The 19610-nt window shown below is 52.6% G+C and overlaps 1 protein-coding gene across 4 annotated transcripts in view; it reads left to right on the top strand.

Moving 5' to 3' along the window:
- Positions 1–1263: 1263 nt before the first annotated feature.
- The window catches only part of ZNF395 (zinc finger protein 395), a 54155-nt gene continuing 35808 nt past the window's right edge, over positions 1264–19610 (top strand). For 2 of the 4 annotated variants that reach the window (XM_075923287.2, XM_006116720.5), the window contains exon 1: positions 1603–1743. Coding sequence is in view for 1 of the 4 variants with exons in the window: in XM_089776992.1 (XP_089633118.1) it covers positions 1556–1704; positions 6960–6978 (168 nt within the window). In the remaining 3 variants the exon portion in view is untranslated. Of the gene's footprint in view, positions 1744–3458; positions 3533–6959; positions 6979–19610 lie in introns of those variants that run through there. The other 2 variants (XM_089776992.1, XM_075923286.2) reach the window with 2 other exon arrangements.

The following is a 19610-nucleotide window of genomic DNA, read 5'->3' as shown; positions in this document are numbered from 1 at the left end:
TCTGAGCCCCAGTCCAGTGCCTTCACCAAAAAGCCATCTTTGCTCTCTGATTTATATGAAGGGAATTATTTATTGGATGAGTTTGTCCAGTTAAATTCAAATTGCATTAAAGATGTAAGAAAACAGCATCTAGCGTCCCAGATAATGGGACAGGAAAAGATCTAAATTACAAATTGAAACTCTCCTCAATTGATTTAAGAAGGGACAGAAATGGGGGGGACGACACAAAATGGGGGGGGACAAAGCCCTGGCCGGGTTGATTTAGTTGGAATTGGTCCTGCCTAGAGCAGGGGGCTGGACTTGATGACCTTTTGAGGTCTCTTCCAGTTCTATGATTCTATGAAAAAAATCCTATAACAGAAGGAAGTTAAATTACAGAGTGGCCACAGAGATCTTAAATGTTTCCTATGTCTTCTTTCTCATTAACGCAGCTGGGCAACCTGTGGCAGACAACAATCCCAGGCTTGCCCTGTATATTGATTTGGAGTAGCACAGGGCCAAGTGGATGTGGGTTTCAGCATTCCAGACCCCATCTGGATCCAAGTGGTGTGGAGCCAGTAGAAAGTCTGAGTCCTGCAATATAATGTTTGTGTTCTATCTTGGTCCAAGGCAGAGCATGGCAAGCTCGGATCTGTGATATTTGTTGGTGAGCTGCCCAAGTATTAAAGACAAGAGTTATTGCAGCAAGTACTCTCAGTTTATGTTAATTAGGTGCTGTCTTCAGCATCTGGCAGGATGCCAACCTGTCCCCCTTGGTTAAGCACATTCTGGACACTTTCCCTTAAAAAAGAGAGACATTCCAGCCAGTACAGCATAGGAAGCAACAAAATGTATCAAGTGGCTTGCCAAATGCCACGCCTTCCCTGTCTCCCCCCACCCTCGGAGCCAGAAGCGTTTGGGTAAACAGTGATATTCCTGCACGTTTCAGAGCCACATGGTGCTTTGCAGCATGCGCAAGACGTGTGTGCAGGAGAGCCAGAGAGGGGTCTTTCGGGGAGCTAACAAGGCTGGCTTAGGCGCTGCAAGCCGACAGAGCCATTGGGGTGGAAACTGGACTCTCCCAGCTCAGCTCCCCAGGGAGTGTGTGGAGAAATGTAGCCGAGACGTTCCGCCCCCTCTAGTCCTGTCCCCGGATTCCAGGGGGGAAGAAATTGGACAGTGAAGCGTTCCCGGGCTTCCTGCCAGATCCCACTGGACTAGCAGGGAAAACCACGGAGGCGGGGGTGGAGGGGTGGCCGCCCCCTTGACTCTCCCTGCTGGGAGCAGAGTGGGTGGGGTAAATCGGGCTCCGAGCGGCTCGCCTCTGCCCTGCTCTGCGAGCGGCTGGCTGGCTGACTTCAGGCTGTCGCTGGATGTAGGACGGGAGGGGGGAGGATCGCTGGGGGACCCCCCCGGCTGCCGGGCGCGCACCCCCAAAAGCAGAGGCTGCCACGGCTCGTGTGTAGGGCCCCTGCCCGAAGGGGGCCGCAGCACGGGAAAGCCCCAGCCCCGCGCTGTTTATTTTTTGCTGGCTGCGGCGGGGGGGGGCGTGTATTTAAAGGCAGCCGGGCAGCCAATGCGCGGGAAGGGGCTGAGCATGTGGGCAGCTTGTTTACACCAGATCTTCCCGAGGAGCTTTAACCCGGCCGGCAGCGGGCGAGCGGCAAAGCGCGGCGCCGGGACCACGTGCGGGTGTCTCCTGGACGGCCGGCCCGAGGGATGGGCGCCGGAGCGCGGGGCCGTTCCTAGAGGGCGCGCAGCGAGGTAAAGAACGGGGCGCAGGGAGCTATGGAAGAAGAGGGGAAGGCATCTCCCAGCCGGGAGGGGAAGATGCCCACGTATCCCAGCTTAGCCTTGCCCCGAATGGCCTTAAGCCTAGAACTACCCCTGCTCTGGTGGAGGCTGCTGGTCCCACTGGGCAGCTACAGGCCACCAATAAGCCCCCCACCCGTGGTCTCAGTGGGGCAGCTTTTCTGTTGAAAAAGGGAGGGCCAGGAGGTGTAGCTTGGTCTGTGTAATTTTGTGTTGGGGGGAGGAGCTGACCTTTGGCCAGTCCTGGCCTGGGTCAGGACATAGACATCTTGGAAGGGAGCAATGCTGGTACCCTAAGCAGCCCATCCTCTAGACCTCGGAGAGGGGTGGGTGCAGGAGGACTGCAAGACAGGGAGGCATAGCTGCAGCCTCAGGACGCGGCAGCCAGGCCTCTGGCCAGAGAGAAGCAGCCCTTTCCTAAAGAAGGGGACAGCACCTCTTTTCTCTGGCTGGTGGCACAGTTGCCACTGCTCCTTCTGAGTCCTCTGGTCTGCAGCCTCATGCCACACACCACTGCCTGGTGAGTGATGGCTGGGCACAGCTTGCAGGGTGGGCAGGCTGGGTCTAGGTGGTGGCAGCAGAAGCTGGTACTGACCCACCGGCCAGCCAAGGGATTTTGGGGTGCCCCAAATGTTGTGGTGCCCTATAGAGTTGTGTGGTGTGCATGTCCATAGGGACAGCCGAGGAAGACAGGAGGGTGAATTGTCTTGGTTTCCCTCCCCTGTAGAGGCAAGTCACAGGTGGCTTGTTTGCCCTTCAGGGTATTTGAGAGTAATCATTACGGGAAATACACAAGGGTGCTGGAACAATTTTTATAGAAGGGGTACTGAGAATCAGTGAACCAAATGGTAAAACTTGTATGTGATGGAAACCACATCAAGGTGGGAGGAAAGGGGGTGCAGCAACATAACCTGCACCCCTAATTTCACCACTTGTGGGAATAAGGACGCAGCATCAACTCTGTTTTTCTAAGGAAAACTGTTGGGCTTTGACTGCTCCTGAGTGCAAGGGACATTGCTTGTCCTTCTGCGCATCTATGTTAGTACTCTGGCTAAGGACTGTCTATACTTGTATGGCTTGCCCTGCCAATCAAACATTAAGATTGGTTTGCATTGTGGAGCTACACGTCTGTGTGGCAAATTACGTTTGCAAGCTCACAGACGAGACTGCATATACCTGTGATGGGTACAGCCATGTATCTGCACGCTTAAGTATGCAGCCCCTGCTGTACTGGGCCATGCATGTGATCTGATCTGCATGCTCAGAGGTGCTGAGCACCTGTCATTCCAAACCAATCTAATGCAAACTAAAACTACTCAGCTCCTCTGAAGATCCGGCCGCGTGTGTCTACATAGCTGGACGCCTCTGTCTTCCCTGACAAGGCTTGTGGGTCTGTGCTTGCCTACAGCTGAGCTCCCCCTGCTAGGAGCCGCGTGTGCCCATTGCTGTAGGTAGACGTGTGCGTGTTTCTGGCCCCGCGGTTGCAGCTGATCTCGCCTGTGGCTGGCTCGGAGCGGATGGCCGTACTGTTGTATCTGTCTGTGTGTGTGGGGCGTGTGTGTAGCTGTGCTGGGTTGCAAGTCAAGTCCCTTCCCAGCCGGGACTCCAGGCCAGGGGCTCCCGGCAGCCGCGTACGTGAGGCAGCCTGTGCCGGGGACAGGGGAGGGGAGGGGGGAAGGGGAAGGTTAATTTCAAAACAAGCTGAGCTCGGGAGGGAGCGAGCGAGCGAGCGGAGCGGGAGGTAAGCGCCGCGCGGCCGGGCTGGGGGGCCGGGGAGCTGCCCTCGGGGCGCCGGGGCGAGCAGAAGGGAGCGAGGCGCAGATTCGGCGGCAGCGCGGGCTGCAGGGCACGGACCCGGGCGGCCGGAGGGGGTGTGTGCGCACGGGGGCTGCTGCCGCGTGCGGCCGGTCCCCCCCGCCCCGGGCAGCCGCCTGGTGCACCCCGCGTTGCAGCCGCCTGGTGCACCCCCTCTGTTTCCACCGCCCCGTCCTGCGCGGCCGCCCCTTGCGCCCCCATGTTTCCCCCCCCCGCCGCACGCAACCGCCCCGTGTGCCTCGATGGCCCTCGCCGCGTGCAGCAGTGCCACGCGCCCCTTATGCCCCCCGCCGTGCACCCCCTTTTCTCCCGCCCTCTGCCGCTACCCGGTGCGCCTCGAACTCTGCGCCCCACGCAGCTGTGCCATGCACCCTGTCCCCCCCGTGCACCCCTTTATCCCCGCCGCACGCAGCACCCCCGTGCACCCCTTTATCCCCGCCGCACGCAGCACCCCCGTGCACCCCTTTATCCCCGCCGCACGCAGCACCCCCGTGCACCCCTTTATTGCAGCACCCCCGTGCACCCCTTTATCCCCGCCACATGCAGCACCCCCGTGCACCCCTTTATCCCCGCCGCATGCAGCACCCCCGTGCACCCCTTTATCCCCGCCGTAGACAGCACCCCCGTGCACCCCTTTATCCCCGCCGTAGACAGCACCCCGTGCACCCCTTTATCCCCGCCGTAGACAGCACCCCGTGCACCCCTTTATCCCCGCCGCACGCAGCACCCCCGTGCACCCCTTTATCCCTGCCGCATGCAGCACCCCCGTGCACCCCTTTATCCCCGCCGTAGACAGCACCCCCGTGCACCCCTTTATCCCCGCCGTAGACAGCACCCCCGTGCACCCCTTTATCCCCGCCGTAGACAGCACCCCGTGCACCCTTTACTTCTCCGCCCCGTGCACTCCTCGCCCCCCGCCCTCGCGGAACGCTCCCTGTTTCCCCCGCCGCATGCAGCCGCGCCTTCCACCCGTTCCTGTCCTGTCCCTCGGCACAGCCGAGCCGCGCACCCTCATTCCGCGCTGCCTGCAACGACCCGCTTACTCCTAGTCCCGTAGTCTCCCGCCGCATGCAACCGCCCCCCGCGTACCTCCCCTCGCTGCCTACCTCCGTGCCCTGCACCTCCTCTTGGCCTTCCTGTAGCCTCCCCATGCACCAGCTGCTCCCATCCGTGCCCCCTGGTCCCTTTCCCTCAGCTGGTTCTGCACCCTCTAGTCTTTTGTATACATCTGCCCCCTTGTCCCCACCCAGCGTGGAGCTGGCCCCATTTGTCTCCATTCCTCCCTGATGTGCCTTCCTGCACCCTTTGGTCTACATCCCCCCCAGGGACTTCTCTGAGACCCCACAGTGCACCCTGCATTCCCTCTGCATCTAACCCTCATGTTGCCCTAGCACCCGTCCCTCTGCTTGTTAATTCCTCTGTCTTTTGTGCCTGTGCCCATTCCTGGGTCCTTTGCCCACTGCCTTGCCTCCTTTTGCACCTCGTCCCTGGCTCTGTGTGCATTGGCTCCTGTACACCATGCGGCTTCCTCTTGTACACATATCCCAGGGTCTGGCCCCTTCCCTGCTGCACCCTTGCTCAGCATGCCCCCTCCTGGCTGCGCTCTTGCTCCAGTGTGCACCACGCCCCCCCTCCTGCCTGCCCTCATGCTCCAGTGTGCACCACGCCCCCCTCCTGCCTGCCCTCATGCTCCAGTATGCGCCACGCCCCCTTCCTGGCTGCACTCTTGCTCCAGTATAGGCCACGCCCCCCTCATGCTCCAGTGTGCGCCACGCCCCCCTCCTGGCTGCACTCTTGCTCCAGTGTAGGCCACGCCCCCCTCATGCTCCAGTGTGCGCCACGCCCCTCTCTTGGTGGCGCTCTTGCCCTGGTGTGTGTATGCCACGCCCCCCAAATGTTCTGCTGCACGCCTGGCCTGGTGCACACGTGCCACGCCCCCTTCCCTCTGCTGTGCTCCTGACCACGTGCACACATGCCACTCCTCTTCCCCCCTCTGCACTCCTGTCTCGGTGCATGCATGCCATGCCCCCCCCTTTCTGCTGCATTCTTGGTTCAGTGCACACATGCCCTGCCCTCCGTCCCAGCCCCCCCCCGCCCCGTTCTGCACTCCTGCCCTTGTACAAACATGCCACGTGCCCCTCCTGCCACACCTCTTTCTGGTGCTGTAGAATACGTCCCGCACTCTTGCTTCTGCTCCTTGTGTGCATTTTGCACACCCATCCTTGGTCCTTTGGATGCCAATTCCTTTTTGTACCCCACATTGCACTCACTCCAATGCCTTCCCCGGTGTTTCCAGTCACCTGGCATGCAGGACATGCTTTCTCATACTTTTCTGCCTGCCAGTTTGCATGCGTGCCACGCCCCCCCTGCCCCCGCCATGCCACAGTGCCGTCCGCTGCTTTCCTGTCATGGCCGGTTGCCACACTCTTGTACTGCCCCATTGCATGCATTGCACAATCCGCCTCACACCTCCCCCACGCTGCTTTGTGCACCCCTTGCATTCCTCCCCCTGCCCTTTCAAAAGCATGCCACAGCCCCTTCTGTGAGATTGTCCTGGCCCCTATGCAGTCCTGCGCTGAGGGAATCAGATCAGAGTTTGCCAGCTGTAGGCTTGGTTTTGAGAAAGTATCAGATCTCCGCCTTTTCCTTCCCGGGCTGTAGTACCTTAACCCCTTAGAGCTGCCTGTCTTTCCCTAGTCCTAGTAGATGTGGTGGTGGTTGAGAGACGAGGAGGTTTGCGTAGGGTGGCGAGGCTGTTGTTTCAGGGACAGCCTGGTGTATTTGTAGGATTATGGGTGTTTGTAATTCCTGTCTCCTCCTTGAACTCAGCAGCAACACAGACACCCACACCCAGGTGAAATGTGCAAGATCACCCTGCACACACATACATTCAAGATGAGGGCCAGAGATACCTACCCACCATGAACCAAGACCAATGTTTCCTTTCATCTTTTCCATGCATGTGCACAATACATTTTTATGTGCACCATTTGCACCTGCCTTGTGTACCACCAATAGAAACAAAACCTACTTGTGTGGGTGCTCTGCTAATTAGCTAGTCAGCAGTCAGTTTCTCCTGAGTGTCCCCACAAGCACACAGCTTACAGGGAACACTTCCCAAGACCATAGTAAAAATGCGCAGAGTATGAAATGACAAGTCTGACGTTTTCTGTAACCTCAGTGCATGAGAGAGTGATAGGTGACAACTTCTCATAGTTGTTCTCAGATAGCTCCTTTTATAACAGGATTTTTTGGCACCCTCCAGGCGGGGACATTACGAAGTGTTTCTAATCCCAATGCATTTCAAAGACCATAAATGCAGGCTGCATCGCTAAAATGCAGCCACCTCTGAGATGGAGGCCAGAAAGCAACGTGGCAGCAGGAACAGAAAATTTTGGTAAAGGACACTGGAGCCAAGTGCTGCTTCTTTCATAAAACACCCTGGGATCTTCAATGGTCATAGTGAGTAGGCCTGGCTGAATGAGTATCCTTATTCAGTAAAGTTGGGGGGAACTGAATTTGCCTTCTTTGGAAGGATGAAGGGTGAATTGACTCATCCGGGATTTGAATCTCTGGTTCCACAGAATTGAAGTATTTAGAGCCGACAGCTCCAGAGTCCAGTTCTGCCCTCAATGGAGTCAGTACTATTTGACTTGTATGCAACACTTTTATCTGTGGCTTTCAGCGGTTCTTTACAGACAAAGGTGACTATCCGTTTTGTAACGTTAAGGATGGAAACACTGAAGCACAGAGAGAAGTGACTTGCTCCAGGCCACACAGCAGAGTAGGCACAGACAGGTGTTAAACCCAGCCCTCTGCACTGTCCGCTTGGCTACACCGCCTCCCACGTTTACAGAGAGGCCTGCTCTTCTTTTCACTAATAAATGCATGTCATAAAAATAAATAGAGGCCAGATTTCTGATACGAAATTGAGCCCCGCTCATTGGTAATTAAGGAACTCACGGGCGTTTTCCACAGGAGTGGAATCCACGCCAAATTCCTATTTGCCACTACACTTAAACTTTCCCCATGCAGTTTCAGGAGGTGATGCAATTTTCATGTTCTGGCCTACATTATCTTGTGTGATGCTGGTAAATAGGAGCCAGGTTCCATCCTGGGATAGTTGCATTTCAGTGGTGGTTGAAGTTTGTCTCGAATGTAGGCCTCAAATCTGGCAGCTGGCTCTGGATGGACATCCACAGATTAGTCCTGATCCTGCTTTCTGATCCTTCTGGAGGAAAAGCCCAGTACCCACGCTTTGGTTATAGTACCATTTCCATCCACTTCAGTGTAGTAAGATGTGTCATGTGATCTAGGCTCTGTTTGTTCATCTGGAATATGGGCATAAAGGCGCCCATTTGGGTAAACTGCAGTATGTAATAGGTAGGGGGTCTTTTGAGTGCCATTGCCATAGGCGGTTTAGCCTATTTTTTCTGACTCTTGAGTACAAATCTGAAGATTTCCCCTCTCATAAGGGTTCTTGTTTCCTAGCCTTTCAGCTGAGCTGCCATTAGAAGCTTTCGTATGTGTTTCCTCCCGTGTTGTTCCAAGCAGGGTGTGGCTCTCGGCAGATTTTACAGCCGGAGTGGGTACAATATGGCCCGTGGGCCATATGCAGCCCACCAAGACACTGGATCCAGTCCATGGGAATCTCAGACAGGCTCCCTGCCTGCCCCTCCCTGCCTGTCTCCTCACCTCAAAAAAGATATTTTGGCCTTGGAAAGGGTTCAGAAAAGGGCAACTAAAATGATTAGGGGTTTGGAACGGGTCGCATATGAGGAGAGGTTAAAGCGACTGGGACTTTTCAGTTTAGAAAAGAGGAGACTGAGGGGGGATATGATAGAGGTCTATAAAATCATGAGTGGTGTGGAGAGGGCCAATAAAGAAAAGTTATTTATTAGTTCCCATAATAGAAGAACTAGAGCACACCAAATGAAATTAATGGGTAGCAGGTTTAAAACGAACAAAAGAAAGTTCTTCTTCACACAGCATGTAGTCAACCTGTGGAACTCCTTGCTGCAGGAGGCTGTGAAGGCTAGGACTATAATAGAGTTTAAAGAGAAGCTGGATAAATTCATGGAGGTTAGGTCCATAAAAGGCTATTAGCCAGGGGATAAAATGGTGTCCCTGGCCTCTGTCTGTCAGAGGCTGGAGAGGGATGGCAGGAGACAAATCGCTTGATCATTGTCTTCGGTCCACCCTCTCTGGGGCACCTGGTGCTGGCCACTGTCGGCAGACAGGATACTGGGCTAGATGGACCTTTGGTCTGACCCAGTACTGCCATTCTTATGTTCTTATGCATGCTGCTCAGAGCAGCTCTCTGAACTAGAGATAGGAACCATGAATAGTGGGTGGACCACATGAGTGGCCCTCCTTCACCTCTGTGGGCCCATTGGGGTTCCATTTGCAGCCCCGCAGCCCCCCTGTCTGCTCCCCTTCCTCCACCTGTCTTTCATGCACTGGGGCACTGGAGCCCTCACCTCCTACTCCTCCCCCTCCCTCCCAGCACTTTGGGAACCCGCAAGTCGCCTGATTTGCGCTCTGTCCGTACTCCTACCCTGCCCTCCTAGAGCTGGAATGTTGTGAATCAGCTGTTTGCGGCGTTTCAGCTCCGGGAGGGCTGGAGAGGAGCAAGGATGGAGCATGAATCCGCCAATTCACTGCGCTCCGAAAGTGTTGGCGGGGGCGTAGTAAGTGTGGGGCTTTGGTGTCCCATTGTGCAAAAGGCATGTTGGGGAAGGGAGTAGCCGGGGGTCTGCAGGTGGAACCCCCGTGGATCCCTAGGGAGTTAGGAAGGAAGAGACTTTGCATGCTTCCCCTGCCCCCAGTACAATCTAGCAGCTCCCATTGGCTGGTTTCTGGCCAATGGGAGCTGCCTGTTTGCAGGGCAGGCAGTGTATGAAGTAGCACTCTCCCTCCAGGCTTGCAGGGGTCAGAGCTGCACATGACCCCTGCAGCCAGAGAACGGGCATGGTAGGCAGGGACACTGGCTGAGGAACCAGCTGGGCTGCTGGCTGGGGGCTGCCCAGGTAAGCACCTCCTGGCCAGAGCCTTCTGGCTCCCTAGCCCTTTCTTCCCCCAACCCTTTGCTCTCCTCCTGCACCCCTACCCCCTTCCAAACTCCCCTGCCCCAGGTCACAACCCCCTTCCAGATGCTGCACCACCTCCTACATTCCTCCTTCCCGTCAGAATCCTCTCTTGCACCCATACTCCCTTCTGCATCCCAGTCTTCTGCCCCAGGTCACAAACTCCTGGATCCCACACCCTCTCCATTAATATCATGGAAGTGTGCAGCCCAAATTCTTGAAGTGCCCCCCCCATTGAAAATAACTGCCCACCCCTGCTTTGAGGGACCATAATACCTTCTCCACTCGCCCTGTAGGATCTGCCAGAGCCCCTCGCCAGCTGAGTAGCTGTGTTAGCATGTAAACTTTATAATCACAGGCTCCGCAGGATGGGGGCATGAGGCTGAAACAAGATCCATGATTTCAGCGTCTAGTGCCTACTGAAAGCAGATGTGGCTCTGGGGTTCCTGAGCTCCCGACTCTTAAACTCTTCCTGCAAGTCAAATATCCTCCAAGCGTCTCCTCTGGATCAGAGCCAGGTGTTGCCCTGAAAGGCTTGTGCAAGGGAAGGGAACCTGGCTGGCCTGTTGTTTATCAGTACAGCACCGTGTTTGTGTAGGGGAGGTGAGCCGCAGAAAGGGCTGGGCTTGGCGGGCAGTAAAACCTGCGGGGAATTGACAAGGGATCTAGAAAAAAATAAACTTTCTGGCGAGATACTGAAGTGTGCATTATAGCCCATTGCTGCTTTGTATGGGGGAGCAGGGCTGGGCAGGAGCAAGGGGAAGTCTTTAATTGTCCAGCCCCTCCAACTGCATGGACTAAAATGCCACTTAGAAGGCACTGTTAGAACACACTGCTTGGCGCCGATGGGGCTTGCGCATACGTTCTTGAAGGGAGGAGGCGTGGTCTAGTGGTAAACATGAGATCAGGATAGACGGGCTGGCTGTGTGATCCCGTGCAAGTTTCCGTCCCTCCTTCTGCCTGTGCTGCCCTGTCTGTACAACGGAGAATGATGCCACCTACCGCACAGCAGCGTTAGATCTGTGAACGAGAAGGGGATGGATGGATCGAGAGAAATAAATACACTTTGGGATTGTTGTCACATAGCTTCCTTCTGCCTTCGGGAGCCTGTGTGCCTCGTCCCATGGGGTCCTGCTTTTAAATGTCTTGGTGAATTGGTGTGGGTGAGTGCCCAGGTTGGGAAGAGCGTGGCTGAGTTCTACTGGGAGCGAGAGATTCCCAAAAGCCCTACCTGCAATCAGGTGTGTGAAACGTACTTACAAGTTAGTTTTGCATGTTAGTTTGGATGCCTTGGGATTTCCCTGGGGGAAGGGCAGGGAGCAGCCAGCGGCAAATTGGTTTCCACAAGTTGCATGAAACAAACAAAACAAAAAACTTGGTATAGATGGGGGTGGGTTCTAGATGTGAACAAGTCAAGAAGGGGAGGGGATATGTGTCAGGAGCAGTGGGGGCAAAAAAGGCGAAGGCATTGCTCCCGTCCAGATGCTTCCCCAAGTGGTTCCAAGGACGTGAAAGGCAGGAGGGTTGTAAAATCCCGTTTAATTGGTTCACTGGTTAAACATAGTGTTTAAGCAGTTAACCAATTGAAGGGAGGGTTGGTAGGGGGGCTGCTCCATTCTGGGCTGGAGTGCCCCATCCACGGCAGGCCTTAGGGGGCTCAGGAACCCGCTGTCCGCAGTGGGTGGGGAGCTGCTCCAGTCCCCACTGGTTAACCTTTCACCTCCCTAATGCTCTTCCTAGCAATGTGCCCTCTAAGCTTTTCCAGTCACGTGCGGAATAAATTTTATGTGCACTGAAACATGCGTGAATGTGCACCACCAGGAACAACACACCACCCAGCTGTGGGTGCTGTGCTAATCAGCTGGGCGGCGTTGCAGTCTCTCCTGAGTGGCTGCCCAAGTGCGTCGCTTACGGGGAATACTGCTTCGTAGTGCCCTGGCGTGGTGTTGGGGGTGTGTGTGTGTGTGCTGTACTCTTGGGGTGCTGATGAAAAAGGTCCTATCTACTTTCAGCACCTGGTTTAGCAAAGCCCGGAACTTCATGCTGAAGTTGAACGACACGAGCAGTCCCCACCTCAGTTCAGCAAAGCATGTTGCGCACCTACAGAGAGAATTGGGTGGCTGAGGGCTTGTCTGCACTTGAAATGTGCCACTCTAGCACTTCAGTGCAGACGTTACCGATGCCAGCAGGCAAGGCCCGTCCTGGGGGGGTCGCGGTGCTCGGGTCCACACTCCTGCTGCAGCACTGTCCCTGCCTGGTCCCCTTCCTCAAGCGGTGGGGGGAGCAGAGATGAGGCTGGGGCCGGAATGCCCCACTTCTCACTGCCCCGGTGCAATGGGCTGAGATGGGTGGTGGAGCGGAGCGGGCCGCTCTGGTTGCAACCACAGTGAGTGCTGGGTGTGTGTGTGGGGGGGAGGAGCTCAAACTTGCCAGACCCTCCCCCCCAGGTAATTTCCCAGGCTGCTCTGGGCTTGGGATGTCCCATCCATCTGTCAGCTGAGGCAGCTGCTGTGAGTCCTCCAAAGTGCGGGGCCTGGGGCAGCTTCCTGGAACCATCATGTGGTTGGGATGAGCCTGCCAATGGGAGGGGTTCAATGTAGGTAATTTACCTCCCCATGGGGTGGTGCTAGGTTGACTGAAGAATTCTTCTGTTAACCTAGCAATGTCTACACAAGGTCTTAGGTCAGCTTTCTCAGGGGTGTGGATTTTTCACACCTCTGCATGTTGTGACTGGGTCCATCTTATTTTCCAGTATAGACCAGCTGTCCATATTTTGTTGACTCGGAACCTTAATTTTTAAAGATAAATATCATGTTTCTTAAAAGTTGGGTGTTAGCCACAGTGTCCTGGTAACTGTATTTTGTTTGCTCTCCTTGGAATCCCTTATGGGGTTTCAATATTCTTTACTTTCTGTTGAAAACTCTTTTGTAGCATTGCTGTGGTGGTTAAATAGTTGTTACTTTCTGCTTCAGAGGTGGATGCATTCTAAGTGGTGGTTAAAGCGATCCTCATACGGAGTTCATAAGGTGCCTTGTAAATCACTTGGGTGGCCTTTTGAGATGAGAGATTATTTGGGATCAGCGTCAGTTTGAATTATGATCTCTGTGGCTAATAGGCCTCAGAATGCTCCCTTGTTTCTGAAATTCTGTGTGACTGAAATGATATGGCGGATACAATGGTGTCGTATCAACTACATATATGCGTAATTGAAATGCGACCATCTCTGGGGGAGAACTCTGTAGCTATTTAAGAGCAACAGTGGAACAATTTAAGACTGGAAATGAAAAATTGCTAACATCAAATGAAACTACTCGGGGAATTTTAGTGACAGGAGGCAGGATGTGGTTGCTGGAGGTGATATTTCGTCAGGACATCATGGTTTATGACCCAGATTATTTGGAAAAACTCTATTGATCTTAAAAAAAACAAAAGCTGCTAGGACCCTAGTGTTAACTTGTAATTTGGAAGCTGGCACCTCCAACAGTACAGCAACCCCTAGAGGCATGCAAGTGCATTGCTTCAGGTTGAAGGCCATATGGTAAAGTACAACTTCCAATACCTTTTCTTGAAGGACCTACAAGGTGGCAGCTGCTTTCCATTTCAGTTTGTTACATTATGGTAATACATTTATTTAGGGCTTGTCTACACATTCACTAGTGCATCAGCTAGTTAATCTGCCTCCCGAGCAATGTTCCCTCTTAATTTTTCCATCCATGTATGGAATAAATTTTGTTATGTGCACCAAGGCATGTGCAGATGTGCACCACCATAGAAACGTGCTGCCAGCTGTGGGCATGCTGCTAATCAGCTGGGCGGCATTTTACTCTCTCCTGGGTGGCTGCCCAAGCACACCGCTTACAGGAAACATTGCTCCCAAGAGGTGGTAGCTCTGTTAGTAGGAGAAACTCTCCCACCAGTATAGGGCTGTGTGCATGGGACTTAGATCGGGGTAATTACATTGCTCAGGGGTGTGGATTGTTCACTCCTCTGAGCAACGTAATTACACCAATGTAGATCTGTAGCATAGATCTGACCACAGTGAGGTAGGTTGATTTAATGTCTGTCCAGCCAGGTGTGTGTTTGTCAAATCAATTTGAATGGCTTCCCCGAAGTGTGAGGTGGAGAGGCCGGTTGATGTGTTTGTTTGGAATTCAGCTGGACACAGTGAGTTTGGGCAAGTCTCTTCAGGTACATCCAGGCAGACAGACTTGTGCTAGCTCCGCTTCAGCTAGTCTGCTAGAAATAGCAGCCTGGCACCTCAGGCTACTCACTCAAGCCCAAGCCTGCCCAACCCCCCGGGTCCAAGCCACCGTCTGTGCTGCAGCGTGCACACGGCTGGTGTTGGTGCACCACCTCAAGTACAGCTAGCTCAGGTCGGGTTCTCGGTCAGCTGCTTTGTGCAGGCTGCACAGTGTGGTGTGAAGGCACCTGGTGGCCATTTCTCCCTGTGCAGGGCAACTCTGACCTGGACATCAGGAGAGAAGGGGGTAGGGCATGGGCAGGAGACATGTGGGAAGTGGAGCAGAACTACAGCCTGTCCTCCACTGCCATGAGTTCGCGCTGCCCCGGTAACTCTAGCTGGCCGCTTGAAGCCACTCTTTTCTACTCCATCTGAGCACTCAGTCGAGTAGGTGCAGCACAGACGTCTGTGTGTGTGGGAGGGGAAAGGGTACCAAGATTTCTGTGTTCTAACTCTGCTGTGGCACTCATTCTCTCTGTGTCCTTGGTCTCATCACTTTGCCGCTCCATGCCTCAGTTTCCCCAGCTTGCAAATAGGGCGCTGTGACTTTGTAATGTGTTTCGAAGATGACGAGTGACTGGTATTATTGCAAAACTGTGCACCCATGAACAGTGCATGTTGTTACAGTCTTTGCTTTCTTTGGTGCTTTATGAATAAATGTGGGAAGTCTGTCTTCCCTTTGCATGAATTCTCCTTGCTTCTAGGAAAACCCAGGTTTTTACAACAGAACAACTAGCAAATCTAAAGGAATAGGAAAGGCCCGATGGAGAAGTTCTCTTTATGCGCTTGCTAGAACAGCAGCAGTGAAAAGGGAAAATCTGTCATTGTACTTTTTCAAGGGAAGGGGAATCATTTGGGGAAAAAAGGACAAGAAAAATTACTCTGGACATGTTGATGTATTACCGAGACTCTTAATGGTGCTTTAGCCAAATAAGCCCTCTTGCACAACTGTTCTTGCGCAAGAGGCCAGTGTAGACAGGCAACATGAATTTCTTGCGCAAGAAAGCCCGATGGTTAAAATGGCCATCAGAGCTTTCTTGCGCAAGAGGGCGTCTACACTGGCACGGATGCTCTTGTACAAAGGCACATGCCAGTGTAGACGTCTCTTGCGCAAATACTTTAACACAAGAACTCTTGCATTAAAGAGTATTTGCGCAAGATCATGCCAATGTAGACGTAGCCTAACATTCTGTGGCTGTGTCTAGACTGGCAAGTTTTTACTTGCCAGCTGTCTACACTGGCTGCTTGAATTTGCGCAAGAACACTGACGATCTGATGTAAGATTGTCAGTGTTCTTGCACAAATATTATGCTGCTCCCGTTCGGGGAAAAAGCCCTTTGCGCAAGAGGGCCAGTGTAGACAGCTGAAAACTGCACAAAAGCGTCCGTGCCAATCTTGACGCTCTTTTCCGCAAATGCTTTTAACGGAAAAACGTTTCCATTAAAAGCATGTGCGGAAAATCATGCCAGTCTCGACATAGCCTGTGTGGTTTACCACTTTTTGTATGGGACTCTTGTGAAATGGGAACTTCATATCAGAAGCTAAGCAACCTACCCAAGGTTAGAGTAAGTCAGTGTCAGAGCTGGAATTTGATTCTGGAATTCCTGGATGCGAGGTCTGTGCTTTGACCACTACATCATGCTCTAATCTGTTCCTCCAACTCAGAGCCCTTTCTACCTCTTATCTCTTTAAGTCCTAAAAGGCACAATCCTGAGAGGTAATTTTTAGAATTTCACTTTTTTTTTTTTTTTTTTTTAAGTTCTATTTTTTCTTTTTTATGATATTAAACATGTTTACATTGTTGAGCCAACATTGCCTTGCAGCGAGGAGGTAGTAATGACACAGGTTGGATTAAATTCTTTGAGAGTTTGTTCATGTTCCCGCTGAAGGCTATGTTCAAAACTCCTAGGCTACGTCTAGACTGGCATGATTTTCCGCAAACGCTTTTAACGGAAAAGATTTTCCGTTAAAAGCATTTGTGGAAAAGAGTGCCTAGATTGGCACGGACACTTTTCCGCAAAAGCACTTTTTGTGGAAAAGCGTCCGTGCCAAACTAGACGCGCTTTTGTGCAAGAAAGCCCCGATTGCCATGTTCGCGATCGGGGCTTTTTTGCGCAAAACAATACCGCGTTGTCTACACTGGTCCTCTTGCGCAAAAGCATTTGCGCAAGAGGGCTTTTGCCCAAACGGGAACAGCATAGCATTTGCGCAAGAACACTGACAATCTTACATGACATCGTCAGTGTTCTTGTGGAAATTCAAGCGGCCAGTGTAGACAGCTGGCAAGTTTTTCCGCAAAGGAAAAACTTGCCAGTCTAGATGCAGCCCTAGTGACTCCAAGGGGAATAGTGTGAATCTTTATGAACGAATAACCATTTGTGGCTTTAAAACTGCAGTCACATTAAAACACTGATTCTCCCCTGTCCACTAAGACCCGTTCACCCGGTTTAGTGGTGTAGCAGGTTAGTTGGAAATCTGTGTCTTATCTGACTTGAGTAATAGCCAGAGTGTCAAATTCATTGGGACTTGAGGGCCAGGTCGGTGAGCCATGGTGCACATCCAAAAATACATGTTTGTCACAATGCAGAGGGAACTATTTTACACAGCAGCTCAGGCAGATGATCCCAGCTGTCCCTTCTGGCCTTGGAATCTATGAATGACCACTGATGGTAGCGGCTGGTTTTGCAGCGGTCAAGAGAAGAACATGGCCTTTATGTGGGAATGAAACATTGAGCTATTTATTATGGTTCAGTGCCCGAATGCTCCACTCGTCATGAGTGGGAGGATCTTCTGGACTGGACGTACCCATTGAGTGTGTGTGGGAGGAACCCCGCCCTGGAACACACCTCTGGCTGAAATGCCCTGTTCCTCCCCTGTAGGGAAGGGAGAGAAAGGCAATTCCTGAAGTGATCAGAAACGCCAGCCCTAATGCGATGGCTTTGGAGGTGTCGCCTCCCAGACCGGGAAGGTGATCCTTTCGTTCTCGGTGGGGCTGCTGGGTGCTCACCTTGTACGGTGCTTGTGGGTGCCAGAAAAATGTTGGCAAATGGATGGAAATTCAGGGGAGAGCAGCGGAAACAGTCACTGGACTGGGGCGGCCGAAAGGGTTACGTATGTGTCGTCCGGCCCTATAGGCTACGTCTACACTGGCAGCTTCTTGCGCAAGAACTCTTTTGCGGAAGAGATGTGCTTTTGCGCAAGAGCATCTATGGCCATGTGGACGCTCTCTTGCGCAAGAAAGCTCTCATGGCCATTTTAGCCATAGGGGTTTCTTGCGCAAGAAATTCATGTTGCCTGTCTACACTGGCCTCTTGCTCAAGAGGGCTAATTCCTCATGGGGAGAGGAATAACTCTTCCGGAAGAAGCCCTGTTTTCTGACGCTAGGCTGTAAATTTACTTGCGCAAGAACGCACGTGCAGTGTAGACACCCGGCAAGTTTTTGCGCAAGAATAGTTCCACAGGTTGACTACACGCTGTGTGAAGAAGAACTTTCTTTTAGTAGTTTTAAACCTGCTTCCTATTAATTTCATTTGATGTCCTCTAGTTCTTCTATTAGGGAACTAATAAATAACTGTTCTTTATCGGCCCTCTCCACGCCACTCATGATTTTATAGACCTCTATCATATCCCCCCTCAGTCTCCTCTTTTCTAAACTGAAAAGTCCCAGTCGCTTTAACCTCTCCTCATATGGGACCCGTTCCAAACCCCTAATTATTTTAGTTGCCCTTTTCTGAACCCCTTCCAAGGCCAAACTATCTTTTTTGAGGTGAGGAGACCACATCTGTACACAGTATTCAAGGTCGGCGAGGAGTCCTGTGGCACCTTATAGACTAACTGAAGTGTAGGAGCATAAGCTTTCGTGGGCAAAGACCCACTAAGTGGCCACTACATGCATCTGACGAAGTGGGTCTTTGCCCACGAAAGCTTATGCTCCTACACTTCTGTTAGTCTATAAGGTGCCACTGGACTCCTCGTCGCTTTTGCAGATTCAGACTAACACGGCGACCCCTCTGATAGTATTCAAGATGTGGGCGTACCATAGTTTTATACAGGGGGAGTAAGATATTCTGGGTCTTATTTTCTACCCCTTTCTTAATAATTCCTAGCATCCTGTTTGCCTTTTTGACCGCCGCTGCACACTGCGTGGAAGTTTTCAGAGAACTGTCCACGATAACTCCAAGATCTCTTTCCTGATTTGTCGTAGCCAAATTAGCCCCCATCATACTGTCCGTATAGTTGGGGTTATTTTTCCCAATGTGCATTACTTTACACTTATCCACATTAAATTTCATTTGCCATTTTGTTGCCCAATCACTCAGCTTGGTGAGATCTTCTTGGAGTCCCTCATGGGGTCTCGCGACTTCTTGCATCAGAAGTATGCAAATGAGGCTAAGCGTGGAATATCGCTGAGCCTCATTTGCATACCTAATGAGCCACCATTTTTGCAGAAGAGGCTCTTGCGCCGGAAGGAGCTGTGTCTACACTGCCCCTTCTTGCACAAGGAAAATCCCTCTTGCGCAATGCCGTTACGCCAAGTACTTTTCAGGAGCTGTCTGCACTGCCCCTTCTTGCGCAAGAGCTTCTTCTGCAAAAATGGTGGCTCATTAGGCATGCAAATGAGGCTCGGCGATATTCCACGCGTAGCCTCATTTGCATATTTCTCACGCAAGACACCGCTCTTCTGGGTCTAGAGTCCTGGGTTGGAATGTGGCTGACTGGAGACGGGAGGGATAGCTCTGTGTTTTGAGCATTGGCCTGCTAAACCCAGGGTTGTGAGTTTAATCCTTGAGGAGGTGATTTGGGGCAAAAATTTGTCAGGGATGGAACTTGGTCCTGCTGTGAAGGCAGGGGACTGGACTCAATGATCTTTCCAGGTCCTTTCCAGTTCTAGGAGATAGGCAATCTCCATTCATTTTTTTTTTTCACTGTGCGGTGAGACGACCTCTGTGCACATCATGGGATTGACGGTCTGTTTTGGCGTCTCTGCCCGGCACTGGCACGTAGACGTTGTGAAACTGAGCCCCCGGATTCCAATGCGTTGGCCGAGTCTCTTTGAGTGCCAGGTCTGGAATAGCGAGGGGGCAGCAGGTTATGTGCGGGAAGCCAATTCCCAGCCCATTGTTTGGCTCTCCAGAGTCCCAACTGTTTCTGGGCCGTAGCTGTGAACAGCGGACGAGGTTGATTTGGAACCTCCACCCGGGAATGCCATTTCTGTGGGTGGGGGAAGCACCCACAGGACTGTTCAGGTTAATCACCGGCTCAGAAGAGGGGAATGTGATTGGAGATGGCTGTTAGGAAACCGTGGTGGGCAGCAAATGCAGTTTATAGGTGTAGTCCGAGTAGCTTTGGCTTCCCCTGTCCATTTTCTAAGCTCTAGCTGCTCTTACATAGCAGGGAAGCCCGGCATGGCATTGTAGAGCAGTCTGGGTGCATTGTGTGGCGTGGTGGATCATTGCTGAGTAGTTCTGTCAGTGTTTGTATGGGGCCAGCGGATAAAGCAGGGGGGGGGGGGGGGGCAGGACTGGTCTTGGATGGATGATTTAGTGGCAACCAGAGCAAAACCTCTTAACCCACTGGATCAGATGCTCATGAATGTCCTCAGAGCCAACTGTAGCTGTCCTGTCTGCCGGAGCTGTACGCTTGCCCTGCATGCATTCCCATTAGCCCCGGCAGTGTAA

Source organism: Pelodiscus sinensis, chromosome 3 (assembly GCF_052426305.1).
Source record: "Pelodiscus sinensis isolate ZL-2025 chromosome 3, ASM5242630v1, whole genome shotgun sequence".
Classification (NCBI taxonomy): Eukaryota; Metazoa; Chordata; order Testudines; family Trionychidae; genus Pelodiscus; species Pelodiscus sinensis.
Note: the sequence above shows the minus strand (reverse complement) of the source record. Positions and strands in the feature narration are given on the sequence as shown.